Raw genomic sequence first — 23,199 nt, forward strand, 5'->3', positions numbered from 1 at the left:
CCTCTCCTACTGGCTCTTCCCACCCCAGACTTCCCCAGAACCCACCCTGTGAGGGCCCCAGGGCACACCTCTCCTTTTATCCAGCTCTGCCCAACCTTTCCTTGCTGGGGGCGCCTGAGGATCCCGCTATAGATAGAACACTTCCCTGGGGCGGATTATGTCCCAGATGCCCACATGGTACCCTTGGGAGGTGAGGACCTCCAGCCCAGGTGGGAGACCACGGCTGCCGAGGGCCCCAGGGGCGATGCTACAGAGTCCCGTGCCCAGGATTTCCAGCAGCAATACGGTTGTTTGAAGCCACTAAGTTTGGGGGAGGGTGGCACCATCCATGTGTTTCCCTTATTTGTGAACTGTTCCTGCTGGATCCACCACACACGTTTGTGTGTGTGCAGTTCACACTCAGACACACTTGCCCACAGCCATCCTCACACTCATACACATTACACTCTGTCTCTTACACATGCACACTCACGCTGGCACGCGGGCGCAGACGTGTACTCACAGCCATGCACCCACTCCCACGCGCGGTCGCACACGGGCACATGCTAGAGGTGAAGCCACACGAGGCCAGATGCTACCTTGTTCCCCACAAGCGGAGCCCCAGGCCACCTGGAGCTCGCCGAGAGCCCTTGGGACCCTTCAGATGGCGCTAACGGGCAGGGATGGAGGAAAGCCCCTGCAGGCGCTCGAGGTGCGGTGAGCCCCAGAGAATGCTGCCCTGGGAGCCCCGGGGGCCCTCTACAGCCACAGGTAGGGGTGAAACAGGCCTCGGGGCTCCCCAATGCCAGGAGAGGAGGTCCCGCCCTCCCTCACTGAGCCCCGTGACCGGCCCCACGGTCTCAACTGTCTCCTCTGTTCATCTTCTGCTTCTCTGACTCTCAAACGGCCTCTTAATTGGCCATTTGGCCCCTAAATTAGGGGCGATTAGGATCAGCCCCCAAGCAGCATTTCAGATGGCGGCCAGAGGTCTGAAGCCCCTCCTTGGGGTCCCTGGATCCTTTGACTTGGTCACATAAAGGTCAGCCCTCTGTCCTGGCATGGGTGCCTGGGCAGCCTCTGACCTTCGGCTCTTAAACCTGACCCTGGCGATTCGGAGCCGAGGCCCTCAGTGGCCCCCCAGCAGCATGCAGAGAGTGGGCCCTCATGTGTCTGGAGCTTCCAGAACTTCCTGCGGCGGGCCACGTTCTGCTGGGCACGGTTCCTTGTTGGCTCCTGGGGTACAGAAGCCCGTGTAGACCCTCTCCAGCCAGGGTCACAGCAGCCTCAAGGTACCCTTGCTGGACTCCACCTGTCTCTCACTGGCTGTTGGCCCTGGCAAGTGTGCAAACCCTGCAAGCCTGTGTCTTGGTCCCCAAACTGGGGGAGACCCCAGTATGTGTGATTCTGACGTGCCGCCCTGAGGGTTATGGGACACAGTACTGTGCTGTTGTTTCTACAGGTGGGAAAGAGAGAATCCTGCTCCGGGAGTCTGCACTGCGGTGTCTCCTCAGCCCCCAGGCCGGCCCACACACGGAGCTGGAGAAGCCTTAACTGGAAGCTGCCGGGGACCCTGCCCTGGGCTTCCTTCTCCCTTGAGGAAGTCACAGACCCCTTTGAGAATCTGATGACAGTGATAACAGGCTGCCCGGAGAAGTGCATCCGTGTGTGCACACATGTGTGAAGGCTCATCTTGTGCATGGGTCCAGACAGGTCTGCTTTGTACAGCTGTGTAGGTTGTGTCCTGCACAAGGGCTGGTTCTGGCTGAAGTCTAGCCTGGCCGCCAAGCTGTGTGCCAGGGGGCAGGGCTGCATCTGCCCAGGGCAATGGGGACTTCTCAGTTGCACAAAGATGCCTTCTAGGCTGGGGGGCCAGCTAGCAGTGCTGAGAGGAGGGGCCTTGGGTCCCAGCTCGGCCACCGGGGAACCAGGCTTGCATCTCGAAGTTTCCTCCATGTCTTAAATGGCAGGACAGCCAGGACGCGGCACACAGTAGGTGCCCCGTAGCACGAGCTTGGGTGCTGTGGCCGCCGCAGCATCAGGACGCTGCTGGATAATCCGTTCACTCTAGAGGCAGGCCGAGCAGGTGTTAACCGGTACCTGCCTGCTTACCTCAGCCTCTCAAACATTCGCCAGCCCCGCGCCCAGCGCCAGCGCTCCTTGTTGGCTTATGGACACCTGGAAGGTGTAGGCGCTTGATGTGGCCTGTCTGATGTGTGTGCTCTGAAAGCCAAATCCCCTCCACTGCGGGGCCCGAGGGGTGTCAGCTCGAGCGCCCAGGAAGGGGCCCTATCCCACACCCAGCTCCCAGTGCCTGCACCCTGCAGTGTCCCACAGCCCTGGGGGCACCCCCACCCGCCCACCTGCTGGATCCCCTGGGTCCAGTCCTCCCTCAGGGAAGCTCCAGGGCCAGAGCCCTGTGGAATGCTGCACCTCTGAAGGGTAACAGCCCCCCGCCTCTCCACCCCCCACCCCCCAGCAGCCTGCCTGCATTGTCCCTGGGCCTCCCAGCTGCCTCCCACCTCGGGGCAATTTATGGGGTCATGGACCACCTCGAGGGTGCAATTTCACTGCCCTGGTGTAAACGGGCTCCCAAAGTGCTTTACAACCCGCTTGGAGTGCCGAGGAAGGGAGCAGCCCCCCAGGACAGCCCAAAGCCCCAGTATTCCTGCCATTTGGCTCCCGGGTTCGAGGACAGGCAGGGAAGGCCAGGTCCCGTCACCAGGACCCCCAGGCTGTCCACATTGCTTTTCTGGTAGCATTGACAGAAGTCACCTATAGCCATTCTTGGAGGAAAACCACCCACGCTTACAGCTCTCCAGAAGGACAGGAGCGTGAAGCCCACACCCTCCAGGTAGCGCACTTGACTTCTCTGTGCTTCAGGCTTCTTAGGTGTGGAGAGGTGGTAATAAAAGCCACCCCTCGAAATCGTTGTGAGGATTAAATTAGTTGACAAATGTCAAGCACTGGATGAGTGGTCATGAGAGCATCAAGCACGAAAGCGGGAATTACCCGCCGTGTCACCTTGCAGAGGTGAGCGCTGGGCTCTCTGGAGTCCCTGACGCTGGTCTTTGCCTCCTTCCATCCTGGAAAACTCCATACATGCTGAAGAGTGGGTGAGAGACACAGCTCAGCTTCATGGGCGGTTTCAAAGCCAAGACACACAGAACCAACAGCCAGGCAAGAGGCAGACCGCTTGGTGCCCAGAGTCCCCCCCTCCTGCCCTCCGACTCCAGCCTGGGCTCCCTCGTCCTTGACTTTTCTGACGTAGCTCTCTGAAAAGCAAGAAGAGTAGGGTCAGTCTGTGCCCACAGAGTAAAACCAAAAGGCCTCCCTGTAAATGCTTACGTGCACAGAGGACATTGCAGAAAGGAGACAAGAGGATACTCCTCGATCTGCCAGCAAGGGGACCCCCACCCCTTGAGAATGAGGGACACTTTTGCATCTCATACCGTCCCCCCACCCCTCTCTCATTTGGTCACGGCACCAGGGGTGTTTGTCATGCAATCAGAATAGGCTCATGCCCAGGTGTTGTTCTGAAGCCTGGTTTTACTGAGTGAATGTCTGCAAACAGCCTTGCTGCTCCCTGGCACAGCTGCCCATGGTTTGGGAGCCAAACTATCCTGAGGGACAGTTTGAACGTTGAGTTGGGTTTCAATTTTTTTTAAGACTTAATTTATTCATTCATGAGATACACACAGACAGAGGCAGAGATACAGGCAGAGGGAGAAGCAAGTCTCCCTGCAGGCAACCCGATGCAGGACTCGATCCCAGGACCCCAGGATTGGGACCTGAGCCGAAGGCATATGCTCAACCACTGAGCCACCTGGGAATCCCAAGGTGGGTTTCAATTTTTCACTATGATAAGCAGGAGAATGACAAAGTCGGTCGTGTGTACATATTTTCATGCTTATGTGATCATTCCCTCACTTCCAGCCAGGTTTAAAAAAAAAAAGTTATAAAGCTAGTGCAAGGTCCTTGGAGTTTGGGAAGGAGGAAAAAAAGGCAAGCGAGCCCCGTCTCTGCAGCTTGGGGACCACCCTCCAGCCCCCCAGTGCCTTCCCCTGCATGCCGGGTCCATGCTTGCACTGAACTGGAAACCCCCCCGCTCCCCCTCCCCACTTCTGCATTGAGGCTCCACATTTTGGGTCTCATGGTCTTCCCTTGACTTTTCAGAATCTAGGCACAGAGGGGTTCTGGAAAACAGGGCGATCATCTTACCACCTTCCTCCCCATTAGACAGGCCAGGGGTGCATCATCTCCAACGGCGTGCCCGAGCCGTGCTGATGACCCCTTGCTTCTCCCCCGCACCTGCTTGCCCTTCTCCACCACAGGTGGGAGAGCTGGGGCGGGGGCACACACAGCAAAGGTGGTCTCCCCACCGCTCGTCCTCAGGAACCACCTGGACCTTAGCAAAGTTTCTCTTTCTTGGCTTCATTCCCCACCCCGCCCCTGACTTGATTTATGCAGAAAATATTTACTGAGAAGCTATGATGAGCCGAGCGTGGTGTTAGGTACTGGAGAATACAGTGGTATTCGGGGTGGGCCAAGTCCCTGTCCCCTGGGTCACATGCAGAGGGGTAGCACGCTAAACAAATAAACACACAAATAAGTCGCCTTGTGTTGGGGCCAGAAATGAGGTATTCTGGTGTCGGTTCTCTCCCCTACCCCACCCCGCTGCTTGAACCCCGAGTAATGGAGGCAGGATTATCTTGCACCACCTTCCTGCGCACAGCAGCCTCGTGCCGGGGTCTCTGACCCCCAGAGACCCAAAGGTGATGAACAAAACCTCCTAGGGCCTCTGTGTCTTTCCAGCCCACCCTTCCTGGAATCGTCTGTGTCACCAAGGATGTCACGAAGCCCTTAGGGAGGGAAATGACTCACTTCCAGTGCTCCGGGTTGGGAAAGAATGTGCACCTACTGTGTGCCAAGCACAGGCCGGGGTGTTCCTGGCAACCACTTCAATTGCTCTTTGGAGCAGCCCTGTTTTGCAGTAGAGGAAACCGAGGCTCGGAGTCCAGAGAGCATCACAAAGCAGGTCAATGTCAGACCCAGGAGCACACAGAGTCAGCCTGCCCCTGAACCGCAAAGGGCTCCCCCTCCTCCTCTTGCAAGGACCACAGGTGGCAGCCCCCAATTTGTTCCCTGCCCATTAACAACCCCGACCTCTGAACCATACTGGGCGTCAAGGAATTAGAGCAGAGATATGCCACCTTTTGGGAGCTGACACCCCTAGTCTTATTTAATTCCACCCTGCCTCCCTCTGTCCCTCCAAGTGTCAGCTGGCAAACATCTGTCCTGTAAATCAAAGCGCTCACAGACTCGCTGGGTTTGACGGGTCTCTGAGAATTTCATGGAGTCCTTTGGAGAAGGCACCATTGTGAGCTGTGAAAGCATTTGAAAAAGTTAAAAGCCTTCTGGGCTAGCACAAAGTGGCCCGGCGAGCCCGGCTCTGTGAGGGGGTCAGAGCCTTGGGCGGCCGGGCGGGTGGGTGGGCGCCGACTCCGCACCAAAGGGCAGCTCCTCTGTCCCGCTCCGGGAACTCGGCGAAGGTTCTGGGTGGAGAAGCCGGAGTGGAAGGTCATTGTGCAGGACTCCGGGGATTTGTTTGGGAGGAAGGTGACACTTGGGGACCTGTAAGGCAGTGCTGTCTTCGTACCTTTGACCACTGGAGCCGCACGGACGTCCCCGTATGTGGTCACTCATCGTTGATGTGGCATTTCAGTGACAGATTGGAGTCACCCAACCATGCCTCAGGCATCCTTTGTCTGCTGGCCCCGGGTGGAGGTCTAAACAATATCGTTGACTGATTTAATAACTTCTGTGTTGTGAGGACAAGAGGGATTCATTTCCAGTGTAAAAAATGTATGGAAAAGCAGGGAAACGCAAAAATAAGAAATAAAATAGGTGAATTCTCTCACTTTTCTTTTTTTTTTAAGATTTTATTTATTTGTTCATAAGAGATACACAGAGAGGCAGAGACAGAGGGAGAAGCAGGCTCCCTGTGGGGAGCCTGGTGCAGGACTCGATCCCAGGACCCCAGGATCACACCCTGAGCTGAAGTCAGATGCTCAACCACTGAACCACCCAGGCTCAACCTCTCTCACTTTTTAATAAAGTACTTCTGGGGCATGTTTTTGCATTTTCTTTCTTTTCTTTTTTCTTTTCTTGTTTTTACACAATCAAATTTTACTGTATATTTGTTTGGTGCCCTGTTTTTTTCACTTAGCCTTATGCAGTGACAATTTGAGGTGGCGGCACAAGTGCTCGGGTGACCCTCCCTCATTTGACCCGTTCCTTGTCATTGAACATTTGCCTTTTTCAGTCGGTTTTAGACTCATGGATTCTCTCCCTAGGCTTTTCCTGTAATGGGAAGCCAAGGCCCAGAATCCAAACACGGGGTTTTTCTTGATGGGAATGTGCTAATGACGCGTTCCAAGGTCGAGGTTGGAGGGGTTTGGGGAGGGCACTCTGCAACCCTGCCAGGCTGCTGGGAAACCAGGCCCTATGGTGCCTGGAGGGGGTGCCTTGGAGAACCAACAGTTGGGAAGCATCCTGGGCCGCTCTGCTGGGATGACCATCTGAGGCCAGGTCAAGGGCATCTGGGTCAGCTGGTTCTCCCCAGGCTGCTTCTGCCCGGAGGACTCCCACCAGCACCCACTACGCAAAAGTGTGTTCCCCTGTCTCTGTGGGAGGACTCCCTAGGGCCAGCCGCCACCACCCCATCTCTGGGCAAAGAAAGAGCTGTCTCTGTTGGGTGTTGAGTGATGGAGGCCGCGATGTGTCCCCCCTGGTAGGTGTGTCCACCTGGATCCCGTGGCTGTGACTTTATTTGGAAAAGGGGTCTTTGCACGTGTAGTTAAGTGAAAGGTCTCAAGATGAGATCATCCTGGATTATCCAGGGGGCCCCTAAATCCAGGGGTGAGTGTCCTTGTAAGAGCCAGGAGAGGGAGACCTGACACAGAGACGGCAAGAGGAGAGACGGCGTGGAGGCCGAGCAGAGGCTGCAGGGGCAAGGCCGGGAGCCCCCAGCAGCTGGAGAGGCAGGAAGGATCGCCCCTGAGAGTATCTGGAGGGAACCAGCCCTGTGCACATCCTCGTGTGACATCTGGCCTCCAGAGCTAAGACAGAACTGGCTTCTGTTTGAGCTGCCAGTGAGCAGCCCTCTGTTAGGGCAGCCCCAGGACACTAACCAGTGTCCAAGGGTCCTGACTTCGAATCCCAGCCTCGATGCTTGCAGGCTGTGTGGTTTTGGGCAGGAATAGCCATGCCCTCTCACGGTAGGTGTGAAGACTCGGGGTCACATAAAGCCTGGCACATAGTAGGTGCCTGGGAAATGGCCACTGCTGTCCTCGCAGATGCTGACAGTTGGTGGGCTGGGGTCATTTCAAGCCACAGAGCACACAATGCCCGGTCCCCACCCCTTGAACAAGTCCTGTGTCACCTGGTGGGAGGCAAGGGGCACAGGTGGTCTCTGGGCTGTTCAGGGACTGCCTGAGGTGCCCCAGCTGTGGCCCTCCACACCAGAGAGGGGCAAGGAAGCCGGAGCTGGCCACATTTCACCAAGGACGTCACATAAACACATTCCAGGTCATTGGTCCTGAGTATAAGAAAGATGGATACCGTGACTCCGACTGTCTTGTGTGGAAGCTTCTAGAAGAAACCCTTAAAGCAAACAAAATTATGGGAATCAGAGACTGATAATGGGAGAGGAATCTCCACCCACAAGAGGCCAGGTTTTCCACACTGGTGACATGTCCCCATCATTGCCGGGCCAGCATGTCTGAAGGGCACACCTCCCCCCCGACCTCCCGTTACCAACATCCTCAGGGAAGCAGGCCGGCCTGGCTAGCTGACTGCAATCATCTGAGGGTAGAACAGAAATCGAGTTCGTTTCTGCCCTAGCCATTGACCTCTGAGAGTGAGCCCACGGCTTTGCCTGCAGATCAAGCTGAAGCTACCTTCCTGAGCCATGGAGTGGCTACTGCTAGGGTCAGTTGCTAGAATTCCTGTCAAAGGGCCACTGAGCACATGGTGAGGCTGGCACTGAGCTGCATGCAGTGAAGAGAGGCCTGTGCATGGTGGACACGATGCCTGACCACCTTCCAGGCCAGGTTTGGCTTCAGAGGAGCCCAGGTCTGATTCCTGGAGCTCTACTGGTGAGGACCAGCTGGCTGCCTGTCCCCAGACCTCAGTGTCCGTGTCTATAGGATGGGGCTGGGGAGATGCAGCATACAGCCTAGGTCAGGCCTCTGTACACGTGCTCCCTCCTATAGACAGTGGGGAAACACAGGGGGTCGGGGGGAGGAGTATCACCTGAGAGCTGATGGGTCACCCCGGGATGGAAGGCAGGGCTGTAACAACCCAGTGGAGACCTAGAGGTAAGGTGAGAGAAAGAGAATGGAGGCCACCCTGCGAGCTGCTGTCCTGACCAGCCCTGAACAGGGCTTTGGGAAAAGGTCCCTCATCACAGCTTAAGCATGAGAGGTCTGGGCTGGGGCTAAGGACCCCGCCCTACAGAGGTGCCCTGCGCTGTGTCCAGCCCCTGCTGGCCAGGCCCACCTTGGGCCTTGGGGGGCCTTGGGCACTTTCCCAGCCTCTCCCTTCTCAGGCAGGCGGCCCTCCGCAGAGTCTCGTCCCATTTCCTAGATTGGGAAGCCGGGTCGGGTGCTGGTCCCAAGGCACACAGCAGGAGCCTTTAGAAGGAATCTCCAACCCCCTCAGTCTGTGGTATGTGCGGCCAGAAACCCTAGCCGGAACTGAGCCCCGAGCATCTGTCTAAACGCCTCAAAACAGAAATACCTCTGGTCTCTGCTGACCTGCTGGAAAGGCAGGGCTGGAAGCGCCAAAGGCTGAAGCCAACACTTTCCTGTCCTCCTTCCTTAACCCATGTGAATCGTGCAATTAGTTACCTGCCCAGCCTGTGCGGGGCCCGAGGGGCAAGGGCAATGACCAGGACCTCCACACCCCCCACCGCGGAGCTTACCGACCCCGGGCAGAGGGAAACCCTGAACGGCCTGTGAACGTCGCTCTATGACAATCATAGTAAGTGCTGCCAGGGGACAGGGTCCTTTCTGAGCTTTCATTTACTCGTCTGTGCAATGGGGACAGGACCCTCAGAAAGGCCTCTGGGAGACCCACAGGTCACACACGCACACACATCATAGGCACACACGCACTCATCCACACACACACTTGGGCACGTGCTCAAACTCACGCACATGCGCACATGCTTATGAGGGTCCACTGGCATGCACATGCACGCATGCACACTCATGGGTGCACACACATGCACACACACAAGGTCTGGCCTAGAGCAGGCACATTCAGCCAAGTGGTGACCATCATCGGTAACAAAACTGCAGAATGTTCTAGCACATTGGGCTGGAGCTGGACTACTCTCTTTGTTTCCAAAAGGGCTGTTCCCTGTGAACCAGGCGCAGGGCTGTTCCGTTAGGTCCTATACAAGGGCAGCCACTTCAAATACGGTGCTGAGTTCCCAACGCAGAATGAGATCAACTACTGACTTTATACAGATCATTTCCCATTAAGAAAAAGCAGGCATTACTTATAACCCAAAGGAAACTACCAACTGACAAAAGACTGAGTCACTATCTACTCACACAGAGTAGGATGGGGGGGGCGGGGAGTGTTCCCGCGGGAATGACAAGACTTTGGGGTCATTCTCCAGGGGAATAACTGCCTTGGAAAATATGTCCTCTGCCTGTGACATCAAGGATGCAACATGACTCCCATTTATCTAAGAGACACGCCCCAAAAGACCCAAAATAGCCAGACTTCTTCTCCACACCCTACTTGGTGCTGCCGCTGTGGGTGGGCCGCGCAGCCTCCCAAGCCTTGGTTTCCTGCTCTGGAAAATGGGATGGATGACAGTGACCACATGCATTCACGGCACTCTTGTGGAGCTTCCCCAGGACGGAGGCTGGGGACCCCGACTGTGGACTGCAAACCACAATGCCTGCCACTAGCCATAAGCCACAAATCGGTACCAGGCAGTTGTCAATACTCGGACGTGTGACTCCACAACGCAAGGACACCTATGTAACCATGATTTGGGCATCCAGCCCAGGAAAATTAACCACACAGGTGTTAACTGGCCAATAACAGCTCATATTCAATATCCCCAAGGGTCTCAGTGATGGCCTTTGTAGCAATTTACTTCCTTGTTATTGTTTTAAAAATTGAGATGAAATTCACATAACCTAGTGTTAACTATTTTTAATCTATTAAAGATTTTTTAAATTTTATTTTTTATTTTTAAAAAGGATTTATTTATCTGAGAGAGAGAGAGAGAGAGAGCGTGCGAGCACATGGGGGCAGTGAGGGGCAGAGGAAGAGGGAGAGAAAGAATCTCAAGCAGACTCTGCACTGAGTGTGGAGTCCAACACAGGCTTGATCTCATGATCTGAGCCAAAATCAAAAGCCACCCAGGGACACCCCCTTTTTTTGTTTTTAAATAATCTCTACACCCAGTGTGGGGTTTGAACTCACAACCCAACCCTGAGATCAAAAATCGCACTCCACGCATTGAACCAGTCATGTGCCCCCAGTGTTAGCCATTGTAAAGCATAAAATTCAACGTGGCATTTAATACCTTCATTGCCACCCTAAAAAGACAGTTCTTACCTGTGAACCCATTGGTCAGTCCCCAGGCATCCCTCCCCAGCCCCCTGGAATGGCCAGTCTGCTCAAGCCAGTGTTTTTATTTTTATTTATTTTTAAATATTTTATTTATTTATTCATGAGAGACACAGAGAGAGGCAGAGACACAGGCAGAGGGAGAAGCAAGCTCCATGCAGGGAGCCCGATGTGGGACTCAACCCCGGGACTCCAGGATCACACCCTGAGTCAGGCAGATGCTCAACCACAGAGCCACCCAGGTGTCCCAGCAGGTGTTTTAAATAAGGAACCATCAGCATGTAGGTTTTTTCTCTTTTTTTTTTTTTTTTTTTTAAAGACTTTATAACAAATCAAACGTTGTGCTGGACTCTGTGATGTTCTGGGCGGGAAGGGGATATTGCTGTAATAGAATGTGTTCTGGTCCCTTTTCTGCTGCCCACAAGGCTGAATGTCATTCCCCCTCTCTGATTCTTATTTTTGTTCATTTGCTAATTTGGGGTTTCTAAGAAATCACCTTCCAGGTCCTGCGCAACCCCAGAATCAGTAAAATGACCTGGAGTCCCTAGTTCACTGCCCCTGTGATTTGCCTCCGGGAGTATCGGTCCTGCCTGCCCGTCTCTGCCCAGGCCTGGAGGGCAGCGGGGCAAGTGGGAGGTGTGCTGTCCCCGGCATGGGGTGGGGAGTCTCACTCAGCTCCTTACCTGTCAGCTCCTTACTGCCAGCCTGGCTTCGTGTGCCTTGGTGTCTCGTCTACCAAATGGGTCAATGGCTGGCGCCTGGTGCTGCTGCAGGAAGTCTATGGGACATGACTTTGTTGGGCAGACCCTTCTCCAGAGGTGAGGTCTTAGATGTGAGTGACGCAGGAGGACTGGCCCTGGTCCAGGGTGAAAGTCGCTGCCCTCCCTCTGCCAGCACTGGCGGGGTGCTCTCTCCCACGGACTCCTCTCCAAGAGGAAAACGCGAGTGGATATGGCTTCGTCCGGAAGTGTTCCTGAAATATGCTTATGGTGCCCGGGGCCAGTCCTCGGGGAGAAGGACTTCTAGAGAGAGTTCTTGTTTGTGCCACTCCCGTTGGCCCCGGCGATCCTGCAGATCCTGCAACAGCAATGCCAACCTTAACCTTCCCTGCGTGCACCACCGGGTGCCCCAAGTACACCCCTCCGGTTGGGTTGGGAGCCCTGCCTCTGGGCTATCACAGGCCAAGAGAAGGTCTGATGCATGAGACCTGACCCATCAGAAGTGCTCAGAAAGTGTTGGCAGATCCGTGAATGATGAATACGGCCAGGGAAGCCAGGGCAGGGTGGAAGGAAGGATGGACAGAACGTGCAAGGGAAGGATAGACAAACGGAAGAATCCAGCACATTCACAGCCACGTCAACGCCTCCTGGTTTCCTTTAAATGATTGGTGCACTTTTTCTTGACCATCAGCTACGTGTCAGGTTCTGCTCAAGGCACTGAGGACACGGCTGCAAACTGAGCAGACACATTCGCCACCTCCACGGAAACACGTTTGGGGAGGAGGCAGATGGCAGGGCAATAACCGTATGGAGAAACACCTGCCAGCTGTGTGAGGAGCAGAGCCCACGGAGCCCCAGCAGCACCCCAACGGGTTGCTATCTGGCTGTCCTGCTGGCCAGGGGCCACCACGTCAGGAGTGCTTCCGCTCAGTGACTCCAGGACCTTCCAGGATCAATATTTTAATGTGATGGCTTTTAGAGACATCACTGTTAGCACAGTTCATGTTTTCTCATTAAGCTACCTTTTTTTTCTTTAACGGGGTGACATTTGCCATGTTCTTGCATTCTTAGATATTGATACACTGACAGGTCCAACTATTTTCCATTGGAAACACGTGGCTGCTTTGATGAGCAGAATTCATGGGCAGAAATCAGCTTTACAGCCATGTTGTGAGGAGTTCCTCTGTCCCAGGAATGACTGCCAGCTCCTGTATCACATATGATAAAGTAAGGCACAACCTCACCTACACCCTGCCCAATGGGGGTGGGGTGGGGAGGTGGACAGGGGTGAGGGGCTGGGCCAGTGAGTGGGCCTCAGGTCCTGGGGTGGGGTGGGAGTCTGAACTGGCAGCCAAAGAAGCTTCCAATCCCAGCTCCTGTGCCCCTTGGTTGGCTGTGACTTAAACATAGTGTCGGACTCACCTGAAGAAGCCTGGAGGAAGTTGTACCTCCCTTAGTGTGGATAGAGAAGGGTCGTTTCCCAAATTCCAGTAGCAAACGGCTACATCTCACCTTAATCCAGCGTTTGTACCTGGACTGGGACCTACCTGGGAAGAGAGACCACAGAGCCTGGTAATCCCCCTTCTGAAAGTGGATAGGTGTGAGATGTGTCTCCAGGATTTCCTCCCCTACGTGATGTGGGAGAGGAGACGGGAAACAACCTAAATGTCCAGCCCTGGGGAACAGACCAGACCCTCACAGTAGCCCACTCAGATCTGCTGGGATCCAAGAGGGCTGTAAAAGGGGTTTAATGTCCTGGGAGACGGTAAGTGAGAGAAAGGAAAATATAATTCAAATGCTGTGGGTGTTTTGTTTTTTTTTAAAGATACATATGTATTTTTTAAAAGTCTGAGGAAGAAATTTACCCAAATAGAAACAGTAGCTCATAATGCAGTCATAATATTCCAGGTTTTAAACTTGCCCCCATTGCGATTTTCTGTAGTTTCCAAATTTTCAACCACAAACAAGTACCACTTTTGCAATGAAAACGTTCAAACTCAAGGTGCCTGGGTAGCTCAGTGATTGAGTGTCTGCCTTAGGCTCATGATCCCGGGACCCTGGGATGGAGTCCCACATAGGGTTCCCCATAGGGAGCCTGCTTCTCCCTCTGCCTATGTCTCTGCCTCTCTCTCTGTGTGTCTTGTGAATAAATAAATAAAATCTTAGAAAGAAAGAAAGAAAGAAAGAAAGAAAGAAAGAAAGAAAGAAAGAAAGAAAGAAAGAAAGAAAGAAAGAAAGAAAATGTTCAAACTCCACTTCATTGAGTCACAACTTAAAATGCACCCTAATTTTAAGGGCACCATTCAATGAGTTTTGACAAATGTCATTGCCTATTACTCATCACCTCAATTGAGAAAAAGGACATCCCCATCATCCCAGAAAGCTTCCTCTGGCTCCTTTCTGGTAATCCCCACGCCTATCTCCTGCCTCAGGCAACTACTGATGAGCTTTTTGTCACTATAGACCAGATTTGTCTTTTTCTAGGGTTGCCGTTATTTTAAAATGCAAAGATAACGAGAGTAGCCTTTAAATAAATAACAATAGCTACCCCTTCTGTTATGCACCCACGTATGCCAGGCGGTCTCTATATGAGTATTTATCTCTCCATTGATGGAGGTATCTTTGCTAATTCTCACATTAACTCATTTGGAGGTTAAAAGCAATCCTTTTGCTATTTTACAAATAAAGAGGCTCAGAGAAGTCTTCCTTTTTCCCCTCTGATATGGCTTCTGCCCATTTCTGGGCTAGTGGGGTGCCGTGTCTTTTATTTTTAGAATAATGATCCTAGTAGGGGAAAAATGGGTTTTGATGACACCGAATGCTTTGGGGGAAATGATGCATGTTCTAGCAGATTCTAGCAAACATATTGGACTGATTCAGTGTCCCTGAGTTCCATTCTTGGTTCTGCCAGGAACCAGTGGCTTCCCTTAACCCAAGTATTCATAGTCCTTTCTGTCACAGGCCTGTTTTGCCACTTCTTACTTTTTGATGAAGATTTTTACCACCACCGAGAAGTTTCTGTAATTACAAGGAACTGCTCAACTGTGGGGCGGGGGCAGGGGATTTGGGATGGGCTTGAGGAGGTGCTTATGTACTTAAGAAGGCATGTTTGACATTGTAACGTAAATTTCTAGCCATAAAGTGAAAAGAAAAACAACTATTTTCATAATGCAAAGACTGGAAGCGAACCGGAACAAGATTTTCTTAGCTGTTGGGATGTGCGTTTAGAAACAATGAAAATCTTTCATTTGCCACCATCAAGAACAATTCAGACAAGCTTGGGTTGAGAGAGGGTGGCCCCAGGATAAGGGTTTAGGGCAGTTCAAAAGATCCCAGCTGGGGGCACCTGGGTGGCTCAGTCGGTTATGCTTATGCGGTTATGCGTCTGCCTCAGGTCATGATCCTGGGGTCCTGGGATTGAGCCCCATGTCTGGCTCCCTGCTCAGCGAGGAGTCTGCTTCTTCCCCTCCTTGTACTCTCTCCCTCAAATGAAAAAATAAAATCTTAAAAAAAAAAACAATACAAAACACAAAAGATCCCAGCTAACATCGAACCCAGAAGGAAGCTGCCAAGCAAGGCACTTCTGGTCACCATTGCCTGAGAGCCCTTGGGCCCTGGGTGGGCTGAGTGGGGCAGCGAGGGTGACCTGGACTCTTGCTCCAATTGCCCTCCACTCAGTGAATGAAATCTCACCGGGGCGGGTCACCGGGTTCAGTCACCACCAGAAAAATCCAGATCATCCCATCCCAGCATACTGGTGGCTGCAGGGCTGGGAGCCTTTATTGGGTTCCTCGCCGTCCTGAGCAGCTCTCACCTAGAGTGCTAACCGCAGCGCCCCCTGCTGGCCAGGACCGCCTTTCCCCTGCTCCTCCTGTCTTCCTCCAAGGAGCACACCAGGGGGACCAGCAGACCTGCCCAGGGCCCCTAGCTCAGCCTGGCTGGGAGCAAACACTTGCTGCCTGTCTGGACAACTCTGCACACCTTCGTTTCCTGATAGTATGAATTAATCACCCAAACTTTCAGAGCACCCTGTGATTATGTAATGCTAGTACCCCATCAACTCTTAGTGGATGGCCGTCACTCTTCATGAACCATATCTGGTACCTTAGGTCCACTCTCCCATGTGACCCCAGGACAAGGCTCAAAGCAAGCATGAGGAGACAACAGGCCCAGCAGGTCCATGACCTGCCCACGGAGAGCCCAGGCGAGGATTTGTGGTGGAGAGAATCCGATCCTAAAGCCCGAGCCCCTGCTTGGAGGCCACAGCACCTCTCAGAGAGGAGGCATGGCCTGGATTTACAAGCTTGATGGCCTGGGTTCCAATTCCAGGTCCACTACTTGAAGGCTGGGTGCCACTTTTCTGGGGCCCTCCTCTCCTAGCTATTCAAAGAAGTGGGGATAGAATACTATGGAGGTTCTTATAGGGGTTAAAGCCGAGGACACCCATAATGTGTTTAGAACAGGGCCTGGGCATAGGAAGCTGCTGCCTTTACCACCTTCCTGAGCTCCGAGATCACAGTGGCCACTGTCCTTCCACTGTGTCCATGGGAAGGGCAGCAAAAGAGCACGGGTGGGGCCAGAGGCTGGTGTTCCCTGCCCCCAGACCGATCCTGGGTGCGGCCCCCATTGCAGCCTCTGCCATCCTCCTCAGTGCCCCACATTTATCCAGGATCTTTAAAACGAAAGCTGCAGGGGAGGGTAATTAAGTTTAATAGGAGCCGCTGTCGATTTAAAGCCACAGGGGGGAAGTAATTAGATTTAACAGAAGCCGTGGCTTTCTGAACCAAGACACGCAGCGTGGGGGTCCTGGTCTATAAAGCCTTTGAGATGATGTCTTTTTGTAAAGCCTTTCCTGGTGACATTTTCTGCACGCTCCGTCATTAACGCCAGTCACTGACTGGGTATGAACATGGCCTTTACTCATTGAAATTCATTAGGTCTGGCCCTGATTTCTCTCCCCGCTCTCCACTGCTTGCCCGCCCATTGCCTTTGCGCTGAGACAGCATGGCTTTCCCCCAAAACTGGCCTGCTGGGGCTCCACACCCAGGATTTGGGGGTCGGGGGTGAGGTCTGGAGAAGAAATGAGAAAGAATCAGTGTGGAGCCCAAGGTCCCCAGGAGGACCCTCTCCGGCCAGCCAGGGCATTCTCTGGATGCTTTTTCCCTTTTCTGAGCATCCTTGGAGAAAGTCTGGTTTGCAGGTGCCACTAGACCAAGCAGCCCCAATCTCCGGCCTGGTGCCTACCCCCAGCTCAGCATCGCCTCTCACTGCTGCTCTGTCCCTCCCCGACCTCTCCTCCCCCAATCCCCCCAAGACACGGGGCGGGGCGGGGGAGGGGGCGTCCTGGCCCCGGGAGGACTCAGAGACCCGAGGACCAGACCAACGACAAAAGGCACCCCAAACATAAGCCTCCCCGCGCCGCGCCGCGCCTGGTCCGAGCTGGGAAGTCCGAGAGTCCCCGTCCGCCGCGGCCGAGCCGTCCCTGCGCCCGCGAGCGGCGCCTTAGGACCCCCGCCCCGCCAGGCTGCAGCTCCGGGGCCGCGGGCCCTGCGGGCAGAGGCCGAAGCCGGGGCCGAAGCGCCATCTAGCGCTCGCCGCGCGCCACTTCCCCATTGTTCGTCCCGGGACTGGAGCCCGGCCCCCCGTCGGGGGGCAATTTACTGGGGTAAAGGGGCGGGAGGGGGGCCGGGATCGCGAGACCATAAGACCAGGACGACGTGAGCTAGTCCGAGCGGCAGGGGGAAATTCTAATGGACGGCTTTACATCTGGAGATATGACGGTTGGGACCGTCGTGGGAGGGAGTGGATGCGGGCTTTTAAGGGGAGAGCGCCCCGAAGCCGAGGCGACGCTTCTCCGGACAGGGGGCGAGGGATGCAAAGGTCGGTGCCTCAGTCTCTGGTCACGGGGTGCCTGCTCCCCGCTCCTGCTAGCGCCCCGCGGGGAGCGCATTCCCTGGGGGAGCCGGAGGCGAGGGGGCGGGGACGCGTTGTCTCCTTTATTGCTTTATAAAATCAAACTCTCCCAGCTGAGAGCGACCTGGCCCCCGGCCCCACCACTGCGCGGCGGGGAGGGGCCCCCCGAACCCTCCGGTGAAACGGGGCCTCCTCCTCCCCCAGATCCGGGAGGCCTGGGCGGGGTCACCCGGGCGGGGTCCGGGGAGGGGCTGGGGCAGGAGGCGGGGTGTGAGTGGGTGTGTGCGGGGGGCGGAGGGCTGATGCAATCCTGATAAGAAATGCTCGGGTGTCGCGGGCACCCACCCGCCGGGCGGGTAAGACGCGCTATATAAGGCCGCTGGCTTCGAGCCTCCGCGCCGTCGGAGCAGGAGCGCTGAGCGCCCGGGCGCCCGGAGCGCACCGCCGGCCCGAGGGACGCACCCCGCCCCGGCACGCACGGCCCTGCTGCAGCCCAGCCGCCCGCGCCCTCGCCCTCGCCGCCAGAACCGCGTCCCGAGCCCCGAGCCCCGAGCCCGGAGGTGCCATGCGGCGCGCGCAGAGCCGGTGCGCGGTGGCCCGCGCCCTGGTCCTAGCCGGCCTCTGGCTGGCCGCAGCCGGGCGCCCCCTAGCCTTCTCCGACGCGGGGCCGCACGTGCACTACGGCTGGGGGGAGCCCATCCGCCTGCGGCACCTGTACACCGCCGGCCCCCACGGCCTCTCCAGCTGCTTCCTGCGCATCCGCGCCGACGGCGGGGTGGACTGCGCGCGGGGCCAGAGCGCGCACAGTGAGTGCCCACTCGCCCCGGTGCCCCTTCCCTTCACCTCCTTCGGGAACCCCACGTTGGCACCTCCGCGTCTGCTCCCTGCCCCGGGCCCCTGACAGCGCGGGGAGCTGGGGGGGGGGCGCCCGCACGTGGACCCACCGCACCCACGCGTTAGTGTTCGCTTGTCCCCTTCGGTTCCCGCGGACCCCCGCTTCCCGGGAACCCCAGATCTTGGCACCTGGGCGTCCCATTCCCTCCCCAGGGTCCCAGAATGCATGAGGGGAGGGGTGGGGTGGGGTGGGGTGGGGGAGGGCACGGGCCTGTGCACGCACCGCATCCACGTGCTGTGGGCCCCGCGGGTCCCGGCTGCAGCCTTCTTTCTGCTTCCCTCGACCCCAGGTCTGATGGAGATGAGGGCGGTCGCTCTGCGGACCGTGGCCATCAAGGGCGTGCACAGCGGCCGGTACCTCTGCATGGGCGCCGACGGCAGGATGCAAGGGCTGGTAGGTGTCTCCGCCGGGGGGACCTCCGCCTGCCCCCGGGCGGGGCCCCGCAGGGGAGGGGGGCGCGCTGGATCGAGCCCAGGCTCTCCTCGCTTTCTGCGTGGGGTCCGGCGGGGGAGCTCGGGAGGGAAGACCGCGAGGGGACAGATGAAGCTGAAGTGTGGGGGGGTTTCTACGCAAGTTTACGGCTGGTGGCCAGAGAAGGGGTGAGAGCTGCCTTTGCATTTCCTATTGAGCCGAGGGCCGGCCCAGGGGGACAGAGGAGACGCTGTCCTCGGCTTTCTTTGACAAGAAACAGTGAAACCCACCTCGGGCCATTTCAATCTGGGCCTGCGCGTGTGTGGTCCTCGCCGCCGGTTCCCTCCCCGCGGTAGAAAAGGAAAGCATGAGAAAGTATAGTCACTTGGACTTTTTTTTTTTTTTTTTAAACCGACCTTCCAATAAGTCAGAAAAAATTACATTTGGGGCGGGGGGAGGGGTTGTGTGTGTGATTTTTTTTTTTTTTTCCTCTCCATTAATTTTTACCTACTAGAAAAGCAGTGTGGTGCTTGCTGACGCGTTGCAAGAATATTCCAGGGGCTTGTTTGCCCTCGTGGAGCGCTCACCTGTGCCGCAGATGCTTTTGGGGGAGGGTGCTGCGGGGAAACGGGACGGGAAGGCCCAGGTGACCCTCGAGGTCTCGGGGCAGGAAGTGTGCGGAAGCTGGGTCTCGGTCTCCGGGAACAAAGGCTGGGAGTTCAAAGGGAGCCCGCGCCCCTCCCGCGCCCCCGGGCGCACAGAGGAGCCTGTGTGAGGTCCCGGCCGGGCGCAGGGCCTCAATGCAGCCCCGCTGGGCGGAGGGCGCGGCTGCCGGAGCGGGGCGAGGGGGCGGGAGACCGCGCCTCCGGGGGTGGCCCCGCCCCCAGGAAAGATGCAGACGCCGGGCCTCCCGGCAGCGCCAGTCTTTTTGTGTGTGTGTGTCCCAGTTGTTCTGTGGCTCTGGGGCCGGTTTATTCCATTTATCCAGAGTGACTGTTTGAGGTTTTATGGCAGAGTCCTGCGTGAAAGGACCAGAACGGAGGGAAAGAAAGGAGGTGGTCAGCTCGCTGAAAGCTGACACCCAAAGCCACTCTCCAAACCCGCAGTGGCAACTTTTGTTATCGGGACATTTACTTGGGATGGGGGGGGGGGGGGGGCGCGGGGTGAGGATGGGCAGGGGAAATGCTGGAGGTCGTGCTGGCGCAGAGGGGTCTAACCCACCAATCTAGTCCAAACTTGGAGGGGGGGAAGGTTGCTTCCCCCGAAATCCTGTTCTGTCCCTTGATCCCGTGGGCATGGCTTAACCAAAACGGAGGTTGTTTTGTTGTTGTTGTTGTTGTTGTTGTTTTTAAACAAATTCCACTTTCTCCAAGCAATTCGAAATCCTTTCCTTTTCTGTTTAGAGAAGAGCATGGGTGCTAGTTTCTCCCAAAGGACCAGCAGAGTAAAAGGGTACCACCATTTGCTTTTAATTCTCTTGTTTATTTATCAATTTGCATTTCCCGTCGCTGTCTGGTGGCTCTATCGCAGTGCGGGAGCTGGGTATGTTGTTGCTTCATTAGACTTGAGCCTTATCAGTGCCTTATCAGCACAGCGCTCACCCACCTGCAGTTCAGCGACCTTTGTAGGCTCGGGCACAAACGGGACTGGGTGCCTCACGGGGTTGTTTACCGCCCAGCCCTCCTGGCTCTCTGCCTTAGGCTGCCCTCTGTGTCCCCACCTTCCCCAGGGTAATGACCTTCTCCAGTTTGGTACAGGACTTGGCCCACTGGTACTTCTTTGCTACCAGTATTCTGGGACCCCAGGAGCTGCTTTCATCCCGTAGGCTTGCATTTCCCGCCACCCCGCTGGGTGCAGACTCTGTTCTGGGTCTGGGGGGAGGGGGCTGCCTTTATCTTGATAATCCTGGCCGGCTGCCTGGAAGGCTCTGGGCCTTGGAAGGAAGGAGCCCTCACCCCTCACAAGGGGGCTGAGGTTTCCTGCAAGGACATCAGACAGAAAGGCCTCAGAATGGCCCACTGTTACTTAGGTCTAGATGGGGAATCAATGCGCTAGTCTGGGCCCTAGATCAGATTAGGAGAGCATACCCAGTGTAGCGGTGTCTCCCAAAGTGTCAGTGGACCCCAGGGACATTTTCATGTCAATAGTTCTATGTTTGCTGTAAAGGGTGAGGGACAGAGGCACCCATGTTGCACCTCTGATTTGATGCATATTGCTCAGAACAAGGCTAAGTTTAAGAAGTGACATGATTTAGTGAGAGATATAAAAGATCCATGAAAAGTATATACAGATACTGAGTACACACATGAAATACGCACCTGAAGTATGTGTGTATATGAAGGCATATAAAACACCTATTAATATGTATAAATTTATACTTACAAAGTATATATAATGCGGTATGTAACTTTAATGTTATAATTTATTACATTTCTTTTTTTAAAAAAGATTTTATTTATTTATTCATGAGAGACAGAGAGAGAGAGAGAGAGAGAGAGACAGAGACACAGGCAGAGGGAGAAGAAGGCTCCATGCAGGGAGCCAGACATGGGACTCGATCCCTGGTCTTCAGGATCACACCTTGGGCTGCAGGCGGCGCTAAACCGCTGAGCCACCCCGGCTGCCCAATTTATTACATTTTTATATTAGCATATGCACAATGTGTTTATTAATATAATGTAATGCCTACTTTATAGAAGTACACATTTACATATATAAACACGTACGTTATGCTATGTATAACTACACACACAGATAAACACGGCTCATCATGTGGACCCAAGTGGCAACATGTAGCACAAATGCTCACCAGTGCCCGTTTTCTCTGCTGCTTCTGGAGCACCAGGGGGCTCCCACTGGTGCTCATGGTTGCCTGTTTTCTCCACAGCCTCAGTACTCCGCCGGAGACTGTACTTTCGAGGAGGAGATCCGTCCCGATGGCTACAATGTGTACTGGTCCAAGAAGCACCATCTCCCCATCTCTCTGAGTAGTGCCAAACAGAGGCAGCTCTACAAGGGCAGGGGCTTTTTGCCCCTGTCCCACTTCTTACCTATCTTGCCCGGGAGCCCAACAGAGCCCAGGGACCTGGAAGACCATGTGGAGTCTGACGGGTTTTCTGCATCCCTGGAAACAGACAGCATGGACCCTTTTGGGATCGCCACCAAAATTGGACTAGTGAAGAGTCCCAGTTTCCAAAAATAAGTGGGGCTGTGGCCTGACCTCCCACCCCTGCCCCCAGCCCTTAGAGGCCAGGACCCCAGACGTGTGGTGGGTTCTGGCTGTGCTTCTACAAATACGATCCTGGGCTCGTGTTCCAGTTAGCTTTAGGAAGAGACATCTAGAGCTTGTACATGTACAGAGTTTTCCATCGGCTATGCCAGTTCCTAGCAGATAGACTTGTATGATCATAAAATCATAAGCCCTCCACCCTGCACCTTTGCCATTGCTGGACAGTTTGCTGTGGTGCCCTGATTCTGCTTGAATACCTCCACTGGCCGGGAACTCACTACCTTTGGGAACGTTCTCTCCCATCATTTCTAGCAGGGGCAGCCAGGAAAAAAGCGGTCATTTTAAACTCACGTATAGGTGATCAGCTTTGTGAAAACTTACCAGGACAGAACTGACCGGGCATGGGCATACCTCACCAGGCTTCAGGAACTGGGAGAACCCAGAGCCCGGGAAAACTTTTAAGAACTCCCCACTACGGCTGGTTCTGGGATAGATCACCTTCATCGGACTACTTGGCAGTCTGCCTGCCCCCCCCACCTTGACCACCAGTGCCCTGCACATAGCCAACATTTGCTAAGGCTCAGGCTGATTCCCCTAAATGAATGGGCACCTACTGAGAGGGACAGGACACGAGGACAGCCCCAGCAGCCCTTGCCATCACAATGCAGGTTTCCACAGGATCCCATCTCTGGACGTGTGGGTTTCACATGATTGCCCCTCAGGACAGAACCTTCCTGGTCTCGGCGACGCTGCGGCTCTGGCGTGTTCCCTCCTTTCTTAAGCACCAAGGATTCCAAGAAGAGTGGAGCAGATGTGGCTTCTGGGGCTCCTTCCCCTTTCCTAGCCCTTCGCTGGGCACCACGTCTTCCTATGCAGCAGAACTTGGCAGCCTCCCACCTTGGGTAGACCTGCACATCTCGTTCAAAAGCCAGGAAAGTTTGGATTCGCAAGCCCGGAATCTTGCCAGTAACTTGCGGAAGCAGCGGGGAGAGAGCCCCTTCCCCCAGCACTTAGTTCAACAACGTGGTATTTATGAGTAATTTATTTTGTTTGATATGTACATCTCTCTATTTTCTTACTTTATTTATACTCCTAAGTTGTATTTATGATGTACGTGAGTTTTTTGTTTTCTACATTAAAGCACAATTTGTACCAAAAGTTGCATTTCATTATCCAATTGGATGCCCTCGAGGGAGAGCGGGAAGGGGAGGGAAGGGAAACAGACCTTGGCGCTGAGCTCAGAGGAGAGGCTTTGGGTGTTTGCTGCATTTAAAACTACACTTTCTGCCAAAGCTCACAGTCATTGCAACCACCCTCTAAGCTGAGGCTCTGGTGGGTCGAATAGTAGATTCGGTTTACCCAGTGGTGGAAGCTGCGTGGACCTGGGTGCAGGCTTC

At 55.0% G+C, this 23,199-nt stretch overlaps 1 protein-coding gene across 1 annotated transcript; it reads left to right on the forward strand.

Annotated features, from left to right (window-relative positions):
• Window positions 1-17,832: 17,832 nt before the first annotated feature.
• FGF19 (fibroblast growth factor 19) lies at window positions 17,833-22,915 on the forward strand. The gene is made up of 3 exons (XM_038564492.1): window positions 17,833-18,073; window positions 18,452-18,555; window positions 21,461-22,915. The coding sequence occupies exons 1-3, from the start codon at window positions 17,833-17,835 to the stop codon at window positions 21,773-21,775; spliced, it is 660 nt and encodes a 219-aa protein (XP_038420420.1). The 3' UTR covers window positions 21,776-22,915.
• Window positions 22,916-23,199: the final 284 nt, after the last annotated feature.

This window comes from Canis lupus, chromosome 18, assembly GCF_011100685.1.
Source record: "Canis lupus familiaris isolate Mischka breed German Shepherd chromosome 18, alternate assembly UU_Cfam_GSD_1.0, whole genome shotgun sequence".
NCBI classification, from domain to species: domain Eukaryota; kingdom Metazoa; phylum Chordata; class Mammalia; order Carnivora; family Canidae; genus Canis; species Canis lupus.